This window comes from Lissotriton helveticus, chromosome 1_2 (assembly GCF_964261635.1).
Source record: "Lissotriton helveticus chromosome 1_2, aLisHel1.1, whole genome shotgun sequence".
Lineage (NCBI taxonomy): Eukaryota > Metazoa > Chordata > Amphibia > Caudata > Salamandridae > Lissotriton > Lissotriton helveticus.
The window spans coordinates 105,961,756-105,983,396 of NC_136058.1; the positions used below are offsets into that span (position 1 = coordinate 105,961,756).

General features: G+C 46.8%; 1 protein-coding gene across 8 annotated transcripts in view; it reads right to left on the reverse strand.

Annotated features, from left to right (window-relative positions):
• Nucleotides 1-21,641, reverse strand: part of PATJ (PATJ crumbs cell polarity complex component) — a 1,530,963-nt gene that overhangs the window by 1,198,285 nt on the left and 311,037 nt on the right. For all 8 annotated transcript variants that reach the window (XM_078669616.1, XM_078669595.1, XM_078669605.1 and 5 more), the window contains exon 13: nt 8,801-8,880. In XM_078669616.1, the coding sequence (XP_078525742.1) occupies nt 8,801-8,880 (80 nt within the window). The remainder of the gene's footprint in view (nt 1-8,800; nt 8,881-21,641) is intronic.

A 21,641-nucleotide genomic window follows, 5' to 3' on the forward strand; every position in this document is an offset into this window, starting at 1 on the left:
TGCTCCAATGAGCACGAATCATGTTAATGTGTGTGTCTCAATCTATTGACAAGTTGTACTCTGTCCCCTTGGTGTGTGGGGTTCCTCTCAAATCCGTTGTTTACATGCAAATAAGACATTGGGCCTTCCACCAAGGAGTAAAAGCAGGAGGAATTACAGAACTCACTAATTGTTTTAAATAAAATATGTACTAACATGCCCGGAATCAAAGGATGCAATCACAAACATGTGCATGCCATTGAAGGCAGGAGAGAAGAGGTGAACATGGGGTTTCCAAAAGACGCAGGAACATTTTTTTATTGAGGAAGTTACAAGACATTAAATGGGAAAAGCTACAGGAAAATATACTGAGTAACCACAAACATGTCGTACTTAAGGAACCGGGATACAAATTAATGCATAACTCATATCTCATCCCACAAAGTATACCTCAATATGAGAGGGGAGTGCTAGAGGTGTGGGACCACAGACAGATCTGTGCTTCACATATAGTGGCCATGCGCAAAACGAAGACATTCCTAGAAAGAGATGTGTAGCACAAACAAGCATATTATGAGTTTCCCCATAAAAGACAATCCAGATGTGACTTTGGACATAAAAGAATGAAATAGATGAATACGTTGACAAGGATACTAGAAGGCCGTCTATTAACAAAAGCCCATCAGTTGATTGCAACAGACTGGAAACATTTAGAACTACCTATGATAATCAGATGGTATACAAAATTATGGATTACGCTTGCCATAAAAAATATAATGTATTTATTGAAAAATCAACAAACAATTCAGACAGCTATGGCAATCTTTGATCAATTACCTGTTAAACACTGCTTGACTGAACTTCAAAGACTAAGAGTACTAGATATGAACTATTAGTAAATATCAGGAGGCTAGTTGAGTTATGCATAGAAACATGACGTACGATGAACAGAAAGGGTACCGTTGCGAAAGCTCATATGTCAACTGTATGTTTGGGGGGAGGGAGTAATATTGTAAAACTGCATAGAGGCAAATTATGGTAATTTCATATGATGTAATACCCAAATGCTTTTTATGCATTGTTTAGACACTAAAATGTGTTTACTACAAAAAAGATAGGAACCTGTTTTTATATAGCACTGTTAGCCAAGGAATGTGCTGAATAGAACAACGAGGTGATCTAGGCTTAGACTTAAATAGACATTTTGATGACAGGGTTTTTTAAGTATGTACATACCAGAGCACTTGTATAACCTGAACAAGTAAAGTGATCTTGGAGAGTCACAGTCAGGTCCCAGGATAACACTTACTATTTGGCTGTGGACTATCTTAAACTCCACTGAGCCCAATGACGCCCATTCTTGTCTGTACCACTTCCTGCATAGCTGGTACACCCTTGCTTACTCAAAGAGCACTGCGCCCCCCCTTCCAACTTTCCTGTGGGTGTGGGATGCAGCAATACTAAAATTAAGTCCTTGGCCAGTACTGGAGTTTCAGTAGATCCCGGAGGAAGAACAACATGTTTAAGGAAAGGTAAATTGAAGAAGGCACATGCAGAAGGGAGTAGAGTTTTCATCCATGATCTACAATATTAAGGCCAGAGACTGGGGTCCCAGTGGTCGCAAGATATTTTGCTGTTGGAAATGTAATTTCTAAGTGCAGTGTTTCTAAGAAAATACTTATGCGAAACAAGAAATATTTTGCTAAGTAGGACAGATTGGCTGTGTCACATTTATATACACACCGAGTGAGAACATAGGAAGTTCAAATGGAGAGACTATGCAAGAACACTGAGTGTGGAGCCAAGAACAGGCTACCAAGCAATGAATGATTGAAAAACTATAATTTAAAAAAATCACCTAAAGAAGTAGCATTAAATCATCAAAAAAGTTAAATGAATTACTGAAGACAATTTGAAAAAATGTATGTAGGTACAATGCCGCGTGAGCCAGCCACACTGATTCTCCTCCGGTGGCTCGTGTTCTAAATCATGTAGTGGCTGTGGCCTCTGCACTAACAGAGCCACTTGAGCAGGACCACTGCCTACACCCACTCCACCAGAACTGCACCTACAGTGAGCAGGTAAATGTGGTACCTTCCTGTGAGTGGAATGAGAGACAAAGTGTAGAACTGCTCGGTACGAACTTAGGACTTTTGTCTGGCTGAACTCAAATTAGTGAAAGTTATTTGAACTGATTTACACATATAGCTAGTGAGGTACTTTTGGGTGCACTGCACCGGTGCCTAATCAATGCCTATTCTCATGCTATACACTGTGGGAGCAAGATATAGGGACACTTCTACGTAGCTAGAGGGCACTGAAAGGGGTGTGGTGCCTCAATGAAGATAATAAATAACATTTATAGGCTCTTTGAGAATCAAACATGAGGGTCACAGTGCTCTTAACAACGCAGAGATTGCACCACCGTTTCTATGCCAATTTGTAGCAGAAGAGGCAGACTCTGGTGAGATCCCCAGATTCCTCTCCTTAATACTCCCCACTAGGCTACCCGAGTGGAATGCCTCTAAGGGGCCAACATCAGGACAGAGGAGGTCCTAGATGCTATTTCTAGGCTACAACCCGGCAAGGCCCTGGGGCTGGACAGCTTCACCCCAAGCTTTGTATGCTATTTGCCCCAATTGGCTCCCATCCTCACACACCTAAATAATTAGTTCAGCGAGACAGACACGCTCCCCATGACGATGAAGGAAGCCATTATTGCTATTATACCCAAACCAGGGAAAGATCCTAAGCTATGTTCCTCACAACGGCTGATTTTGCTTTTGAAAGTTGATACCAAGCTCTTTACTGGAATGTTGGCTGCGTGCCTGAACCCAAATATGCAGGGACTGATAGACCCTGAATAGACTGGACTCATCTCCGAAAGGGATTGCAGCGACAACACCAAACAACTCGTCCCCCTTATGGACAAAGTTAGCAGGATGTGCGTCCCACCTTTGCTCATGTCTGTTGATGCTGAGAAGGCTTTCGACCAAGTGAACAGGCTGTTCCTTTGTCGAGTGCTGGAGCATTCAGGACTGGGCCACAACTTTTGAAATGGGTGTGGAATGGGTACTCCAATCCCACTGCCTGAGTGAGGGTAAATAGCTACACCCCCAGACCCTCTGCTTAGCATGGGGCGCCTGTCAGGGTTGCTTCCTATTCCCTCTCCTCTTCACACACTACATGGAGCTGTTCGCATCAATTAGAGGCATCCACTTTGATGGTTGAGAACATAAAATAGCCCTCTACACCCAGGATGTCACGCTCTACATAACCCACCCACAAACGTCCCTGCTAGAGCTCATTAATGAGCTAGAAGCCTTCGGGAAGGTCTCTGGATTCAAGGCGAATATCCCAAAAATCCAAGCCCTCAGCCGGACCATAGGGCAGAAGGATAAAGAACACCTTAAGCATCATGTTCCCTTCCCCTGGGCAGAAAGCAGGGTGCTGTACCTGGGACTCACAATCTCCACCACAGTCCGAGAGACGGTGGAACCCAACTATGCAGACTTCATCACTGCTGCATGCAAAGAGCAGCAGGGATGGATGGCCGGATAGCTCTCCTGGGTGTGCAAGATAGCACCGGTGAAAATTATGTTGTTGCCCAGGATCCTGTATGTAATGCAGACGATCCCCCTGAGCCCTACCCTGCCACACAATAGGTCCTCAGTAAGATTCACCAAATGATAGAAACCTACATCTGGGGTAGAAAACAACCACATATGGCCAGAACCAGAGCGCACCTCCCCCTAGCCAACACCAGCCTGGATATCCCACAACCCACCAACTACTACCTCGCCACCCAACTCAGATATATTGTGGAATGGAACAGATCACTTACAGAAAAACACTGAAGCTTCATTGACCAATCCATAGCAGGGATCTACATATGGGAGGTCCCATGACTCCTCAAAGCGCTCCGCCCCACAGGGGTCTACATATCACCCATCACACGGGCAACTGAAGTAGTCTGAGTCAGAGTCATGGGGGGCTAAGAGCCTATCTACCCCTACTTCCCCCTTAACACAAATTACAGGAAACACAACATTTCTCTCCAGCACACACTAGCTCCAAATACTACACATGGTAATCAGCTAACCGCAAGCAAATTGGAGATCTTAACATTTCTAGGGCTGTAATTGACTTCCCGCTACTCCAATTTAACTATGATCTCCCCGGCACAGAATACTGGTAATTCAGGGCGGTCAGGCACTGGGTTACTCAGCCCTTCATACACCCCCATGCCTCCAGACTCAAATAAATTTGAAAAAAGGCTGATTACTAAGCCTGATGACAAACGACTTCTCTTCGATCTCTATGTGTTCCTGAACACCCCCAAAGACCTTAGCAAAGCCCTGGCTCAGAGACGCTGGGTGCCAGAATTAGATAGTTCATTCACATCCAAGGAATGGACTGATATACTTCGCAGAGCCTGCACCTCTTTCATCAACGCAACTGGGAAAGAATCCTTATTGAAATGTACTCATTAGTCCGACTACACCCAAGCCAGGTTTGCAAAATGGAAACCCAGCTCCCGAAGCGTTTGCTGGCGTAACTGCAGCTAGACTGCACTCTCATCCACCTGCTTTGGAAATGCCCAAACTACAGAGAAAACTGCAAACGGTGCTCAGAGACACTTACAAAATATTTGAGACCGATATCCCCCGTTTCTGTACCTATACGTTGCTGGATCTCCTGAACCAGCTGACCTACTCACTTCGCCCAGACAGAAGGAAAAACGATAAAAAAGCCCTGAGGGCGGCTGGACGAGTTATCACATCCAAATGAGGCATCAACACCACAGCAGTCCTACTGGCTACATAAACTATGAGTTACAGTGGCAATGGAAAAACTCATGGCCTCCTTGGACTGAGCGATGGCACGCTTCTAAAAAACCTGGGGCCGTGTCTCATTTTCTCGCAAAATAATATCGAGAATTCACTTCCCCCGCTACCTCTGGGTGCTCTGCCTAGCAGGAGGCGAATTCCAACACACCAGCAACTCGGACTTTACCCACACTTCCTGAATCGTTAACCCGCTCATTTGAGTGACTTCGTACAGTGCTACACGTTCCTGATCGAGACAATGGGATCCACCACTTTTCCTACCACCGCTCACATTGGGGTCCCCCTCCTTCCCCCACCGCTCCCTCCACTTCTACCTCACTCCCCTCCCCCACTCATTCTATCTCACCGCCCGCTGGATGTTGGTGAGAGTATATGTAAGATAAAATACCAATAAACAGATGTGAACCATAAATAACATTATACTCATGCAACTGAGGACCCTAATGAACTGTGAAGTATTTCGTTTTACAGTGAGATTAAAGTACTTTCTTCTCATTAAAACATTAGCTGGACAACACATAATCATGTTTGTTGATTGACCATTGAGTTCTGAGTTCTTTTCCACATACTATCTCCTGAAGAAGCCTCTAACTGCTCACCCTCAATCAATCAATCATTTGTAAAGCGCACAACTTACCCGAGATCCAGCTGCGGAAAGGGGGTAACTTGACCTAGTTGTAGAGCCATAGTAGTGTGTGCCCCAGGATGCCAGGAAGAAATGATCTCAACCAACACATTGGGACCCAGTAGATCCTGTCTGCCCTGTGGCCCTTTAAACAGGGTCTGACAGTGCCTATATGGTGTAAAAGCTCATGTGACATGAAAGATGGTAACCCCCCCCCCACCTTCCCGTCCCCAGCTTGGCTAGATCTGATTGTTGCCCCTGTGTGGACACAATATGTCGCTCTGGAGCTCTCCATCAACTTTCATTGCTTCTTCAAGATGGCATCTTGAATTCAAAGTATGTTTAAAGCCAAAAATACCAACATTAACCACTTGCAATTGGTTCCTTTAGCAGATCAGACAGTGGAGATTTGGTGGATCATGCCTTCAATCTGCCAACAGCCAGTTTCTAGCAGGGACAATCCCCAAACCACATGGATATTCCTCGCGAAACCTTCTGCAGGTGAGCTGAACCGGTGATCAATCCCAATATCAATTGCAGGCTAATAGCCTTCTTGATATTTGTAAAGTGGTAGTACCTGTACCCAGGACCTGTAAATTAAACACAACTAGTGGGTCAGCAGCACTAATTGTGACACCCACTTAAGTAGCCCTTCACTCATGTCTCAGGCCTGCCATTAAAGTCTGCATGTGCCCTGCTATTTTGACCTGGCAAAAGAAACATTTTTCAAGGCATAAACCTTCCTTTTTAATACATATAGGTCACCCCTAATGTAGTCTCTAACAGCTTACAGGGCAGGGTGCAGTGTATTTAAAAGGTTGGGCATGCACTTTTACATGTCCTGAAAGTACAAAAAATCTCTCACATTTGTTTTTTCACTACTTCAAGGCCTGCCTCTCCAATAGGATATCATTGGGTTTCCTTATCACATTTAATAAGTTATAACTTTCAATGGGACCAAATAGAATGGCTTATTTTTGGTCTCTAACGAATTGTAATTTAAACCCCTCTTTAATGTTAAAGTCGGATTTTAAGTCACAATTCGGAAATTATGAACACCCCACTTTTAGAAAGTTGCCAGTTTCCTGTCCTAATCATTTGCTGCCTGCAGCTGTATCCTAGGTCACATGACTAGGTGTAGCTGACTGTGTATTTCTACCAGACAGTGAGACAAATTGTGAATATGGGTTGTCAGGATGGGCCACCTCTGATTTGGTAGGGGGAGAAGCAGTCAACCACCAACCTTGCACATCACAAAGGCTCTCCCTCAGCACACTAACAAAGGGTCTCACAGAAGTATTTTGTGCCCCCTGACAAGCTAGGGCCAGAGAAGGGAGGAAGGAAATTCAAGGCACCACTGTAGGGGGAGGACTCTATAAGCTTCTTTTACTTCAAAGTGGGCACCAGGTATAAATATTAGACCCTCAGACCCAACTCTTCCGTACACATCCACCTGGACCTGTGGAAGACTCAGAAGGAGGACTGCTGTGCTACTCTGCTGCAAGATGGACTGCTACTCTGCTGCCCTGCTCCTTGAGTGAGAAGGACTGGACCTGCATCTTGAACCTAGAACCACCAGAGTGACTCATAGAGCTAGTTGGCTGGCCTCCTAATCAGAGCCTCAGGGACAGGAAAGGCTCCAAACACCTTGAAACCTGCATCTGGCCTCTACCAGCTGTAAGTCTTGTCCCCCAAGCATTGCCAGCCTTGTCCTGGACCCTTGAAAGTGGGCCTGAGGGTGCTCTGCCAGCCCATTTGTGGTCCTAGCAGAACCAACACAGTGTTCACGGCTCCGCATCTAAATCACTGCTGTGCGACGCATCCCAAACACAAAATGTCACAGCTCCTCGGCATTGCTGCTGTGCATCGCCTGGTCAAAGCAGGACCTGACATCGCAGCGCCTTGGAACCACTGTGCCAGCGGCGCATCCTCTGTACAGGACGTCGCATCACAGTCCTGCTGCTCCTTGGATCCACTGCTGCACGACACATCCTCGATGCAGAACCTTGCGACTGCTGCTGCGTGACCGATCCTTGGCGCAGGATCTTGCATTGCTCCGCAACCAGGATTTAAAGTACTTTGTATAGCAGGTCTAACTTGATCCCAGTAACTGGCCTGCGCTCCATCACAGTCAGCCTGAACTAGTGACTTTGTCCTGGTCTGGCACGACCAGATAACCGCAGTTGGCCCTTGTGCTTTCAAGCACTATTTTTACTTGGTGTAAAATAAAAATGTGTTACATTTTACTCTATTTTTCTAAATTGGTGTGGGATTTTTATTATGTTGTGTTTTCACTTTATTACTGTTTGAAGAGCAGCATAAATACTTTAGTTTACACATTGTCTCTAATTTAAGCCTAACAGCTTGTGTGCCAAGCAGTCAGAGGGTTAAGCGTAGGTTACTTTGGGGTTTGTGTTTTACCCTGACAAGAATTGTGGTTGCTGCTTGAGTAGGGTCCGTCCCCCCCAATAAGCCAATTTCCTACAATTACATTTAACAGGGAGGGCTTCCAGGGCACTATTCCCCAGGCCCACTCCACTAGAAGGTCCTGCCACCTAAATGTGATTAATTAATGACAGTGCTCTAGCATTCCTTCTAAAAATACAGGATAGTGGCACTCATAGCAAAAATGGTAAACACACATTGGAAAGACGAAGTTACAGCACAAATGGCAAAAGCAAGTAATAAAAAGAAAAACTTGTTGATGTTTGTGTTCTTGCTTAGTAATTTTTTTAATAATTTGCAATGCAGTTTATTTTACTTCAGAGAACTTTAGCGGACAATCCGAATAAACACCCACAGAAGACACATGGTGTCTATCTATCAAAGAAGCCTGTTTACAAAGGGGAAGTGGCTGGGCGGTGAGGGTATCCGGTTTCTTGGGAAAGGGCCCCCACAACCGGTTTTTGCACCAGGCTCACCAGATCTTGCGACTGGACTAAGCTTGTTGACCACAAGCGTAGAGTTTGTGTCTCAGTAACTTGGGGAGACAATAAAGGACACCAATGGAGAACTCAAGATCTTTCCGCTGTTCTTAATTCAAAAAGGCAGAGAAGAGGGAGCCGTCCACTACTAATTTACTTCTCATTCGTAACCGGGGAGGACTATCCATCCTCTGCGGCTCGTGGTGGTGCCGAGTGTTGAGGGATTGGAGAGGGAGGAGAGCCACTGCCGATGGACCTTACTGAAGTACAAGGATGAAACATTTCTTGAAGTCAAGCCATTCAGGAATGGTAACACATTTTCATCTTGGCGTTTCTACCAAATCCCCGATAGCTATGAGTCATTTGTTTTTTTCCAATGTATTAAAGCACTAGCCTCCAAAACATCAATCTCTTTGGCATACCATAACTTCATAATCGGCTCCCAGGTGATTCTCCCACTTTGACTTCAATTCATCATTATCTGACGTGCCAGGGCCCGAATCTGGAATAAAAAAAACATTTTAAGCGATTCAGTGTGTGCACTGCTGGACTAAACACATTTACTGCCAAGCACTTTAATAAGGGACAAAATAATTTGAACAACAACGACTAGAACAACAAAAATATAAGATTTGGTATTAGTCTAGGAGGAGCATGGAGGTCAGCCAAGGTGTATGCAACATCACGGGGATGGCGAGATGCCCATGTCTGTGAGACGCAATCAAGCAGTTCGGTAGCCGCGTAACCACAGTCGAATAATCAAGGCGAGAATGCCTGTCAAATTGTGTCTATTTGTAAGTGCAAAGCGTTGTGCGGGTTATAACGTGAATCTGACAAGTTGTAAAAACATTTAAGTGCGCCATTTAAATGCACGCCCCCTTAGAACAGCACCCCCTCTTTTGCAGAATGAACACCTGCCGGATCCGCACTGTTATCAAGGGATCACATCAGCACAGTGCGTTTGAAGACTGCTTGGCAGGCGCGGAGCCTCGTCTGGGTTAATTAGGACAGAAGTTACATGAGATTTGATATAAGCCTTCTTCTTTGCCAGTCTTCAGTTGGCACGGAGTTCTCTTGAAATGTACAGCCTTTCAGCGTTCTTACATGCCTGTAGTACTGCCTGGCTTGCAAAAGACAAAAACATCTATTTGAGAGGCGTAGAGAACATAACATGACTGACCTCCCGATATTTGACCCCACCAGAATCTCAGTACACGGTATGGCTACCATTACATAGCAGTTAATTACACCAGGAGTTTTCAAGACTTTACTTTCTGGGACTTTACAGTGCAGGTAAGTGGTTTTTAAATAGTTTTACGTAACATGTATATAAGTAACATACACATATATTTCACACGAAACACATACCTAGATTAGTTAATGAAATTATATCTGAGAAATTTCAGCGTTTTTTTTAGTTTTTTAAACTTTAGTTGATTGCAGTTTCAACATCTAATTATAGCGTCACTTTAGCCTTTGCTTTGTTCAGTGAATTTCTGTTTTTTGATTCGCAAGCTATGATCGTATTATTACAGCTAACTATAAGGCCACTTTAACCTTTGTATTTTTTCGGTATTTCTTGTTATTATAATATGCACCCAACCCCCGTAAATCAACCTGCACTCAACCCCCCTGGAGCAGCCCAACCAATTCCCACTACTAACGCTGCGCGCAGCAGGGACGGACGCTGTCATTTGTGCACTTAACTATTGTTCATAAGTGTGCCTCAGCGAAGGAACAAGTTTGCTGTTTTTTTTTTGTTTGCAGTTAGGTGCTTATTAAGTTTAATATCCCCTATCTCTAAGGAACAATCGGCTGCTATTTTACAGCACCCGCACTTTCTTAAAGCTGTCAGACACAATCTATTTGCTGCCAGCAGGCAAAGGCACGTGTTAGACTATTTTGTATTAATGTACTTATTCATTTTTAAGCGGATCTTTTATAATGTCCTAGTAGTCCGTCTTTCACAAGTACAGCAGATTGTAAAGATTTAATTTACAATAAACAATAAAGGTAAATTGAAGCAGGTGCATGACAAGGCGGAAGTTATGGTTAGTTCAATAAACTATAACTTTCTGGTACTACTTCCACGAGGGAGAGTTTTATAAAGTGCTGGAGGGTCGCCCAGGCGGAGGCACATTAACCGGAAGGCATGATAGGTGGAACTGCAGAGTTGCCCGGTCGGCCTCCCAGGCCCCCAAATTTTTGTATACAAGATGGACAAATTTAGTCAGCCGGATGTTTAAGGCAGTGTTTTCTGGGTTAAATGCTGATGTAATGTCCTGCCGACAGGTTCGAACTCCCAACCTGTTCCACTCATTCGGAGACTTGTTTAACGATAATCCTGTCATGAACTTCTTACGACTACAGATACTGCATCACTCATAGCATTTTATGGAAATCATCGAATACATCACTGGTGACATCTCAAGTGACAGTGTTAATGGCATCACGGATGACATCGTCCAGTCACTGTGACAGGCAGTGTTTAATTTGAGCCAGGTGTTTCTGGTGATTGGCACTGGCACTTAATTACTGGCAGTTAATTGTCGGAAGCTGCACTTATGACAGCTGCACATGGTGTCATTGTTTGTGTAATTTAAACAAACAGAAAAACAGCTATTTGATAATTCAGTATACATTAAAATCAAATAAAACCTGCCCCAAGCCTTTCCTAAAGCTTTGGTGGCCTTGAACAGTTTGAATTGTCACACGTTGTCACTGAAGGCCCTGATACTTATGCTTTTTTCCAAATTAAGCACTAGCAGGGTCCTATAAGGTGTTTGGACTTCAAGTAATTCAACAAGCTACACCTGTGCCCTATTTTCTATCATCAAACAAGTGGTAATGGGTATAAACTTTGTCCACATGCTGGACACATAGCATATCTGTCAAGTCACCCATATTTGTAAGATGATACCCTGTTTTCACAGGTATTGACCCACTTAACAAAAATCCTCTTTAGATTTTAATGGGGTCACCCATTTTTAAACCTTGTACACACTCCAAAAGATAGTTTGTATTATATCCACCTTAACAGGAAACAACCTTTACAACACAGTCATTACATCGCACTACATTTACAACAAAGTCATTACATCGCAACATCCTTTACAACGCATGTCACTACAATGCAGCTATTACATTGAATGTCACTACAACACATGTCATTACAACACCTGTCACTACAATGCAGGCATTATATCGCATGTCATTACAACGCATACCATTACAACGCATAGTAACCCTACACTAACCAACACTTACCCTACTGTTGCACCCACTGGAGTTAGAATGGTAATTTTTACCCCCACGTTATCCAACACTTACCCTACTGTTGCACCCACTGGAGTTAGAATAGTAATTTTAACCCCTACACTATCCAAAACTTACCTTAAATGCAATGTAATGGTATGCGTTGTAATGGTATGATGCGATGTAATGGAATACGTTGTAAGTGTAGTTTTAGAAAATGCTTTGTAATGGCATGCGATGTAAAATGATGCATTGTAAAGGATGTTGTGATGTAAAAACTGAGTTGAAAAGGCATGTGTTGTAAATGTATGCGTTGTAACATCATACATTCCACCTTAACACAATCACCTTTGTGAAGTTTTCACTTGACCCACAATTTTAATTTTAATTGATTATTGAATGTTTAATAGCAATGAATCATTGTGACCATACACACAGTATAGTTTTGATTTTTCTGCCCTAGTATGTAAATAGGTATTTTGAGAGTTGTTTGACATATTATGGTAGTTTAAGTCTTTGTACACTGATCAGGTGATCTTTGTTCACTCCCCTCCACCAACCGCTTCATCTGAGATTTTCACACTCCTCAAGCACCACATGGTCAGCCACATTCTGGTAGTGCTCTGATCTACTACAGGTAAATGTAGGGAAAACTGTGATAGATCAATTCTCTTTATTGGTTGGAATCTTGTAGTTCACCTGAAGCACAAGTTACTACTTGTGTAACGATATATCTGTAAGAGACATTAGTTAGTGATAGATTCCTTACCTTAGAATATCCCTAGGCGTCAGACTGGATCCGGAGAGTTTTGCTTAGTAGTACCCCTGCGCGTCAGTAGGTGGTGTTGTGCGGCTCCGCGTTCGTCGCTGGCGTCGTATGCGCCACCCAAAGCGCACTGACGTCAGTTCTGTACACGACTTTCCGCGCCGAAACGCAGAGCCATGCAAGAAACTGACCATTGGTGCATACAACTAGGGCCCTAAAAGGGGATGACCTTAACCCTAGTAATCAGTTCGCAGAACGGGGAGGATGGGCGGGGCGGTAAGGAATCTATCACTAACTAATGTCTCTTACAGATATATCGTTACACAAGTAGTAACTTGTGCATCTAAAAGAGACACATTAGTGATAGATTCCTTACCTTAGAATATATACCCCAGCAATACCAACCCCGGTGGTGGATCTGTGAACAAGATTACACTAAGAAGTTACGGAGCACAGAAAGGACAAAGAAGCCACCCCTCCGGACTTGACTGTCAAGGCAGTAGTGCTTGGTAAATGTGTGCAGTGAGGCCCACAGAGCTGCTTGACAAAATGTCCTGCAAGGGAGCGCCGCGCCCCAAGGCAGTAGTGGCTGCAGTTGCCCTGGTGGAATGGGCAAGGAGTAACATGCTTTGATGCACAGAACGACCCAAAGGGAGATGGTCCGTTTGTGCACAGCCTGACCTTTTTTGGCGCCCACGTAGCCAACAAAGAGCTGATCATCCACACGGAACTGTTGCATACGCTGCAGATAGAATGCTAGCACACGTTTTGGGTCAACACGGTGGAGCCTCTCCTCTTCCCTGGAAGGATGTAGAGGCGGAAAGAAGGTGGGCAAAGTGATGGTCTTCCCGATGTGAAAGAGCGTGACAACCTTTGGCAAGAAAGTAGGAGGGGTCCTCAAAACCACCTTGTCCGGATGAACAGAAAGGAAAGGAGGTTTGGAAGAAAGAGCCTGGAGCTCACTCACTCTTCTGGCAGAGGTGGTAGCTACCAGGAAAGCCGTTTTCAAGGTGAGAAGACGTAAAGGACAGTTATGAAGGTGCTCAAAACGTGCACACATCAGAAAAGTCAAGACAAGATTCAAGTCCCACTGAGGCATTATGAAGGGCACAGGTGGGAACGTATGAGTAATGCCTTTAAGGAAACGGTTAACAACCGGGGACTTAAAAAAAAGAAGGCTGATCTGGAAGCTGTAGAAAGGCGGAGATGGCCGAAAGATAACTTTTGATAGTGCCCAGAGCAGAGCCATGCTGGGCCAAAGAGAGAAGAAACAGAAGGACCTCAGAAAGAGGGGCAGAAAGGAGATGCACAGCCGTTGCTATGCACCATGCCACAAATCTGTTCCACTTGCAGGCGTATACCGTTATGGTGGAGGGACGCCTGGCTGCCAGAATGACATCACAGACTTCGGGAGAAAGGTGTCAACTGTCGCCGCTCAATCTCCATGCATGGAGGTGGAGGCTAGACAGGTTCGGGTGGAGGACCGTCCCCTGCTGCTGCAACAGAAGATCCTCCGGAAGAGGCAGATGGATCAGGGGATTTACACTCATACTGAGTAGCTCGGGATACCATACTCTTCGAGCCCAGACCGGAGTCACAAGATTGACTTGGGCCCGGTCGCGCCTGATCTTCTTCAGCACTCTGGGCAGAAGTGGTATAGGCGGTAAGGCATACAATAGACCGCAGCTCCACTCGCGATGAAAAGCATCTCCGAGCGAGTGCCGCTTTGGAAATTCCAACACGCAGAACTGACGACATTGCGTGTTCTCTTCGGTGGTGAATAGATCTAACCAAGGCTCTCCCCACTGCAGAAAGACCTTGCGCCACGTCCAAGTTCAGATGCCATTCGTGATCCACCATGCACCGGCGGCTGAGTTTGTCCGCCCTGGCGCTCAGAGAACCTGCCAGGTGTTGAACCACCAAGGTAATGCCTTAATGTTCCAGCCATGTCCAGAGGCGCAGAGCCTCCTGACATAGGGTCCGCGACCCCACCCCGCCCTGTTTGTTGCAATACCACATGGCGGTGATTTTGTCCGTGAACACCTGCACTGCACTTCCCCGGACAAAGAGAAGGAATGCCTTCAGTGCAAGCCGGATCGCCCGCATCTCCAGAAGGTTGATATGGAGCCGGGGCTCTGTAGGAGACCAGGGGCCTCTGTTCTCCACCTCTCCCATGTGGCCTCCCCATCCCAGGAGGGAGGCATCCGTCACCACTGTGTGCTCCGGTTGGTGAAGGGAGAGGGATCTGCCACTGACCCAATCGCGATTTGTATGCCACCACGGCAACTGTCGTGCAGTGCCCTCCGAGATCTGGACGTGATCGGACAGGTTGCCCTGATGCTGTGCCCACTGGAACTTCAGGTCCCACTGCAGAGCCCGCATATGCCATCTGGCATGCGTCACCAGCAGGATGGAGGAGGCCATCAGGCCCAGAAGCTGGAGGGTCATCCTAACTGAAACCTGGGATAGAGGCTGAAAGAGCGGAATGTAAATGTAAATGTACAGGAATTTATATAGCGCAAATCACCAAGCGGTTTCTAAGCGCTTGCTTAGGGAACCCGTCCTGGTATTCCCCTGTGAGATAACCCCGGCAGGGTATCCGCAAGGTGAAAGCCAGGCATCCCGCCGCGAGGGGCCGTTGTGGAGATTAAGCAAGCTATTGCCCAGAGTCGCAGAGTGTGAACCCATGAATCGAGTAGGCACCGGAGCGAGAATTGTCGAGTCCATGGACATTTTAGGACTCAAGACCCCGCCGAGCCGGGAATTGAACCCTGGTCCCGGGCTGACCTCTGCTTCCAGGTCTGCCTCCTCTAACCAGTGAGCCACACTTCTCCACAATCATAGAATCATAGACTGAATATCCCGGGCTCGCTGCCCGGGAGGATAAACCTGAAACAGCCTTGAATCCAGAACCGCTCCGATGAAAGGGAGCTTCCGAGAGGGACTTGGGTGCGACTTCGGCACATTGATTGAGAACCCCAGCAAATGCAGGCGGTCGGCCATAGTTTGGAGGTGGGTGATGACTGCCTGGGGCAAGCCCACCTTCAACAGCCAGTCGTCGAGGTAGGGGAAGACTGACACCCCTGACCTGCGCAGATGAGCTGTGACCACCCCCATCACCTTCGTGAACACCCGAGGGGCACTGGTTAGGCTGAAGGGGAGCACAGCAAACTGAAAATGCTCCTGGCCCACCGTGAACAGCAGGTAGCGCTGATGGGCCGGCAGGACGTGAATGTGAAAATAAGCGTCCTGCAAGTCCAACGCTACCATCCGGTCTCCAGGATCCAGGGCAGCCAGGACCTGAGCCAGAGTCAGTACCTTGAACTTCTCCTTCCGAAGGAAGCGCTTGACGTCCTGGAGGTCCAAGATGTGGCCAGGCCCCCTTGGTCCTTCTTGGGGACCAGAAAGTAGTGGGAATAACAACCACTTCCTACTTCCTGACCGAGAACGCACTCTATGGCCCCCTTGGCCAGGAGGGCCGTGACTTATTTATTTATTTATTTATTATATAGTTTTGTATAGCGCGAACAAGACCCGTGGGTATCAGAGCGCTTAACATGAAATAGGAAAAGGAAAAGGGTTAACATATATATAAGCAGTTAACAAGCAACCGCATTGAGGTAGATGAAATAAATATTCATAACACATGTGACGTTAGCGTAGGTAAATATGCTATGATTAAATTAATAACAACGACATGTATATATAACAACTATGAGGTAGCTCGGTATAGGTTCAAGAACGATGTTGTTCTCCTGTTCAATCAAAATCACCATTACTATTGGCCTTTATGTTATTCTCATATCATAGGATACGTATTCCATTATAATATTGCCGATGCCTCCCATTCTAATGACGTACATGATCTGTACTAAGGCAGTAGTATAACGGAACCAAGATCAGTGTTCTTCATTAAGTAATGTATCTATTCATCATCAGGCTCTTCACTTCTCGTTTGAATGTTACCAGATTCTGGAACTTCCTGATGTTTGGCGGGAGTGAGTTCCATATTCTGGGGGCCGCACCTGAGAACGCTCTGTCATAAGTTTTCTTCTTACGGAAGAAGGCTGGCCGTAGTAGCAGCTCCTCAGCACTCCTAGCTGGTCGGTTGCCACCGGACAACTGAATTTTCTTTGCTAGATATCTTGGGGTGTTGTCATGTAATGCTTTGTGTGTGATACATGCTATCTTCATTTGGATTCTTGCTTCGTATGGTAGCCAGTTTAATGCTTTCAGGTGCGGGGATATATGGTCATATTTCCTGGTTCCGGTGATGAGTCTTGCTGCAGCGTTAAGGCAGGCTTTCAATGGTGCTGTGGACATTTTTGGTAATCCAGCCAAGGTGGTGCAACCATATTCAATCCTCGAGATAACTAAGGATTGGATTGCCAATTTGAGGTCTGATTCTGTGATGAATGGTTTCAATTTTCTTAAGTAGTTCAAGTGAAATCGGGCACTTTTCGCCATTGTGTTAATGTGGGCTTTCATGTCTAGATTCTCATCTAAGGTGATTCCTAGAGATTTGGCTGAGTTGACAAGGGTTGGGGTGCAGTTTAGCGCAGTCACGACTTTCATCCATTCCTTTATTTCTGTATTGCTCCTTGGTGGAGAAATTAATAGGAACTCTGTTTTATGTGCATTCAGCTTCAGGTGGTTTGCAGTTAACCATTGAAGTGCCATTTTTAGTGTCTCATTCATTAATTCCAATTCTTTTATGGATCCAACCTTCAAGTATATTTGCGTGTCGTCAGCATACATGTGATAGGATATTTGAGATTTTTGGAGAATTTCTGTGAGTGGTTCGACATATAGGTTAAACAGATCTGGGGATAGTGTCGATCCTTGAGGGACCCCAATTGAGATAGGGCAAGGAAGTGAGATTGATTGGTTAACCAGGAAGCGTTGCGTTCTGTTCTGTAAAAAGGAATCGAACCATTTCAGCACAATTCCCGATATTCCCATCCTGTCCCGTAGTCTGGTCAGTAAAGCTTCATGATTTACCGTATCAAATGCCGATGACAGGTCTAGGAGAATCAGTAAGCATGCTTGATTTTGGTCAAGGGCCTGTAACGCGTCATCAATAATGTGGAGAATCGCTGTTTCCGTGCTGTGCCCTGCTCTGAATCCTGATTGGCATTCATCTAGCAAGGAGAATTTGGTGATGTGTTGGCTCAGTTGATTCTGCACACATTTCTCAGTCAACTTGGCCAGTAAAGGGATGTTGGTCACTGGGCGAAAGTTATTTGGATCTGATGCATCCGCTGTTGGTTTTTTGATTATGGGAACGACTTGACCTGTTTTTAGGCAGTCGGGAAGGATCCCTTGTGACAGTGACGCATTTATTATTTCGGTCCATATTGGAATCAGGATGTGATTGATTTCTTTTACGCATTTTGCAGGCAAAGGGTCTTGGTAGTGGTTGTTAGGTTTAATTCCTGAGAGCGTCTTGGCAATCATGTGTTGGTCGTACAGTTCGAATGTTTCCCAGCTCGCCTTGTTTTTTGCCATAGTGCAATCCGTTGTAGATTCGGCATTGATAGTAAATCGAGGTTCGTTGGGAAGGTTCAACGCCGAGTTTCTAAGCTCTATTTCGAGTGTTTTGGCCTTTTCCGTGAAAAATTTGGAAAATTCATCACAGCTTAGAGGTGTTTTTGAATTTTCTTGTACTGTTTTAGCTAGTTTGTTCGATTGCTCCTTTAGGATTTCAAATAGTTTTCGTGGTCTGTTTTTGGCATTATCCAGTTCTGCTCTTATAAATTCCTTTTTTGAGTTGATGATCTTTTTATTATATTGTTTCCTTATTTTTCTGAGAGCTTCCAGTTCAGGAGATGATGGGTGTTGCCTCCATTTTCTTTCGGCCATTCTCAATTTGCGTCTATCTTCATTTAGTGCTTCGTTAAACCATGGGTTTTTAGTCTTCTCTGAGACTCGTTTCAATTTTAATGGCATGGTGTTATTAACGATATTTTCGACAGTTGCTATGTAGTGTTCCGTCAGCTCGTTAACTTTGTCCAGGTTGTTGGGTGGCTTTAAGTCTCTTTCACAACTTTCGACCAGTAGTTCCATATTTGCTTCTTTTGTGTCTCGAGCCCATTTTTTGGTCTTGAAAGGTTGCCTGGTCCTACCTTTTCTCGTTGTGGGTATCATGAATGTTATGGCAGAGCCAAATGATCCCCCGACATGCGGTGGTACCGAAGTGGCATGGCTGGAGGGGAGGACAGAAAGAGGAGCGAGTAACCTTGGCAGGTTATCTGCAGCACCCACTTGTCCGATGTAATTGCGCGCCAGTGGAGGAGGTGGTGACGGACCCTGCCACTCACCGGCGTGGGGTGCTCCCTGAAGCTCAGAACTGGAAGGCTTAGAGGCAGAAGCAGCGGGGGTAGAGGTGGACTGACACGCGCGCTGGTTACCAGACCCGCCCCTGTAGAATCCACGGCCGCGCTGAGGCTGGTTCTGCACAAGCTTGTTGGAGGAGCGTGCTTGGGCGCCCTTGCCCTAGCCACAAAAGGAACGAAATCCAGGTATGGCAGGGTTCTTTGTGGAAAGACCCAAAGACTTAGCCGTGGCCCGAGAGTCTTTAAAGTGCTCCAGGGCATTGTCGGCCTTATCGCCAAAAAGGCGGGAGCCATCAAAGGGCATGTCCATGAGCGAGCCCTGGACATCGGGTGAGAACCCAGTGGAACGCAATCAGGTGTGGTGCCGCAACGCCACAGTCATGGAAATCGCCCTGCCCAACGAATCAGAGGTGTCCAAACCACACCTGATGGCAAACTTCGCCGCATCCTTGCCTTCCGCAATCACTTGGAAAAGGACAGCCTGGACCTCCTCAGAACACTGAGGCAATACCTTGGCTATCAAATCCCATACCGTGTGGGAGTAACGGCCCAATAAGCAGGCACTGTTAACCGACCGCAACCGCAAGCTGGCTGAGGAGAACAACCACTGGTCAAATTGGTCTAGCCTTTTAGAATCCTTATCCAACGGAGCTGTGGGAAAGGCACTCAGCTATGTCGAGGCCTGAATGGCCAGGCTCTCAGGCGTGGGGTGAGTGATCAAGAAGGCAGGATTACCAGGCACCGGGCGGTGACGCCTAGCGATGTTTTTATCCACCAGTGCCCCCGAAGACGGTCGCAACAAAGAGGACTTCGGTGAAGGCCTCATTGAACGAAAGCAGCGGCACAGACGATGCAGACGCCGTCTGGAGCACCTCCGTAAGGAGGTTGGTCTTAAGGGCCACCGTAGGGAGGTCGAGATGGAGAGCCTCCGAAGGCCGATGCAGCACCATGGTGTAGGAAGCGCCCTCCTCCATAGTAGGTGGTGAAGAGGCAAACCCCAGGTCAGAAGACACATCAAGCTCGCCCGCATCTTGAAGATCATCCACCCAATCCATCGCACTGCCGGGCATGGGGGTCCTCGGAGCCGTCCCAGTCCTCATCCAGGTCCGGAGTAGAGGTAGCCTTTTGCGGCGGCAGGGCCGAAGCCGGAGAGGGGGCAAGCGGTGTCGGGAACGGCGCCAAAAACAGCGCCGGGCCGAGCCAGCGCCGTATCCCAATGCAGGTCCCAGGGCAGAACAAAATGGTCCGAGAACCGAGGCAGGGGTGGTATAAATGCCACCCAGTGCGGCACCTGCGGCGGCACCGGGGACAGAGGCAAGGGCGGCGCCGGGGCCGGAGCCAGCAGTGCTGCATCTTGTGGCGCCAGGGCCGGTGGTGGAGGATCCTGTGGCGCCGGGGCTGGCATCGGTGGCGGTGCCGTCGGGCCAACAGGATCTGGACACGGGACCACGGGGCACGAAGGCGCCGGCAGGAGCCGGGCCTAAAGAGGCGGTCCATGGCAGCAAAAAACTCTTGCATCTGTTCGGGAGTCGCCGACGGACCCGGGTATAGCGGGTAGGCCGTGGGATTCCCTGGCTCCAGAGGAACCGCAGGGGCAGAGCCCCTGTCCCCCTCGTCCGCCTCCGGGAAGCGACGGGGGGACGTCTGAGAGGGAACAAGCTTCTTCTCAAGGCGAAGACTTAGATCCTAAGGAGCGACGGCTCCGGTCCCGCAAACGGCCCCTAGACCCAAAACGGCGGTGAGAGGAGTGCCGGACCTCCAGCAACTTCCGGCGCTGTTCCCGCCAGGCCTTCGGGGCCATGGCTCGACAGTCCTGGGAGTCATGGTCGGTCTCCAGGCAGTAGAGGCATAAATCGTGGGGGTCCGTCACCGACATGTTACGGCGGCACGACCCACAAGACTTAAAGCCAGGCATCCCTACGTGCACTAGGAGCCAGAGGAGGAGACAAAAGTCTCAAAAAGTAGTCAAAAGTGACTGAGGTACGTGCTCAATCCGGATCTGCGCTTTCGGTGCGGAAAAAGAAAGAACTGTGGTAAGCGCGCATGGGTGGCGCCTAAGTAGTCTCCGTGACGTCATCTCAGTGCATACGACGCCAGCGACGGACGCGGAGCCGCACGACGCCACCTACTGATGCGCAGGAGTACTGCTAAGCAAAAGTTTCCGGATCCAGTCTGACACCTGGGGATATTCTAAGGTAAGGAATCTATCACTAACGTATCTCTTTCAGATATATCATTTATCTTGTGGTCCATCTCTCAACCACAGCCATCCTATAAAGAAAGGGAGGTTGCACTAAAGCACTTAGGTAGTTTTGGAAACATAGGATCCCTCTCAGGATAAGCTCCTTACCCTCTGTACCACTCTTTCCAGCACAGACTCTAACTGCAGATTCCTCACCTTTTCAATTTTCCCCAGGCATCTGACTAGATCTGAACACTATTCAGCAGTACAGCTGCAAGCCGGCAGGAGGCACTGTGCTGTTTCGCACGGAAGCCATTCTACTATGGAAATGATGTGCAGGACCTCTATAGGCGCCACTCCTGCAAGCGCAGAGTAGTAGCTTTGGAGCCCCAGATGCAAAGCCCCAACTGCAAACTGAATTTGAGCAGGGTGCAGGTTCTTAGACATGGAATTGTATTAATCAAAAAAGTAAAAATCACAGAACTGGGAGGATGTGGAGGGCCGGTGAGGAACCTGGGGTTAGAAGAGTCTCTACCAGTAAGAGTATTACTGAAGGTAAGTACATTGGTCTTCTAATAGAGACTTGTAACCACAGGTTCCTCACTTTTTAAATAGATGCCACAGAAATACCTATTTAGAGGAGGGTCTGTGAATAGAATCAAATCAAAAGTCTTGTAACAGAGAGCGGGCGAAATGCCCATCTTGGTGAACCTGGCTGTCCACAC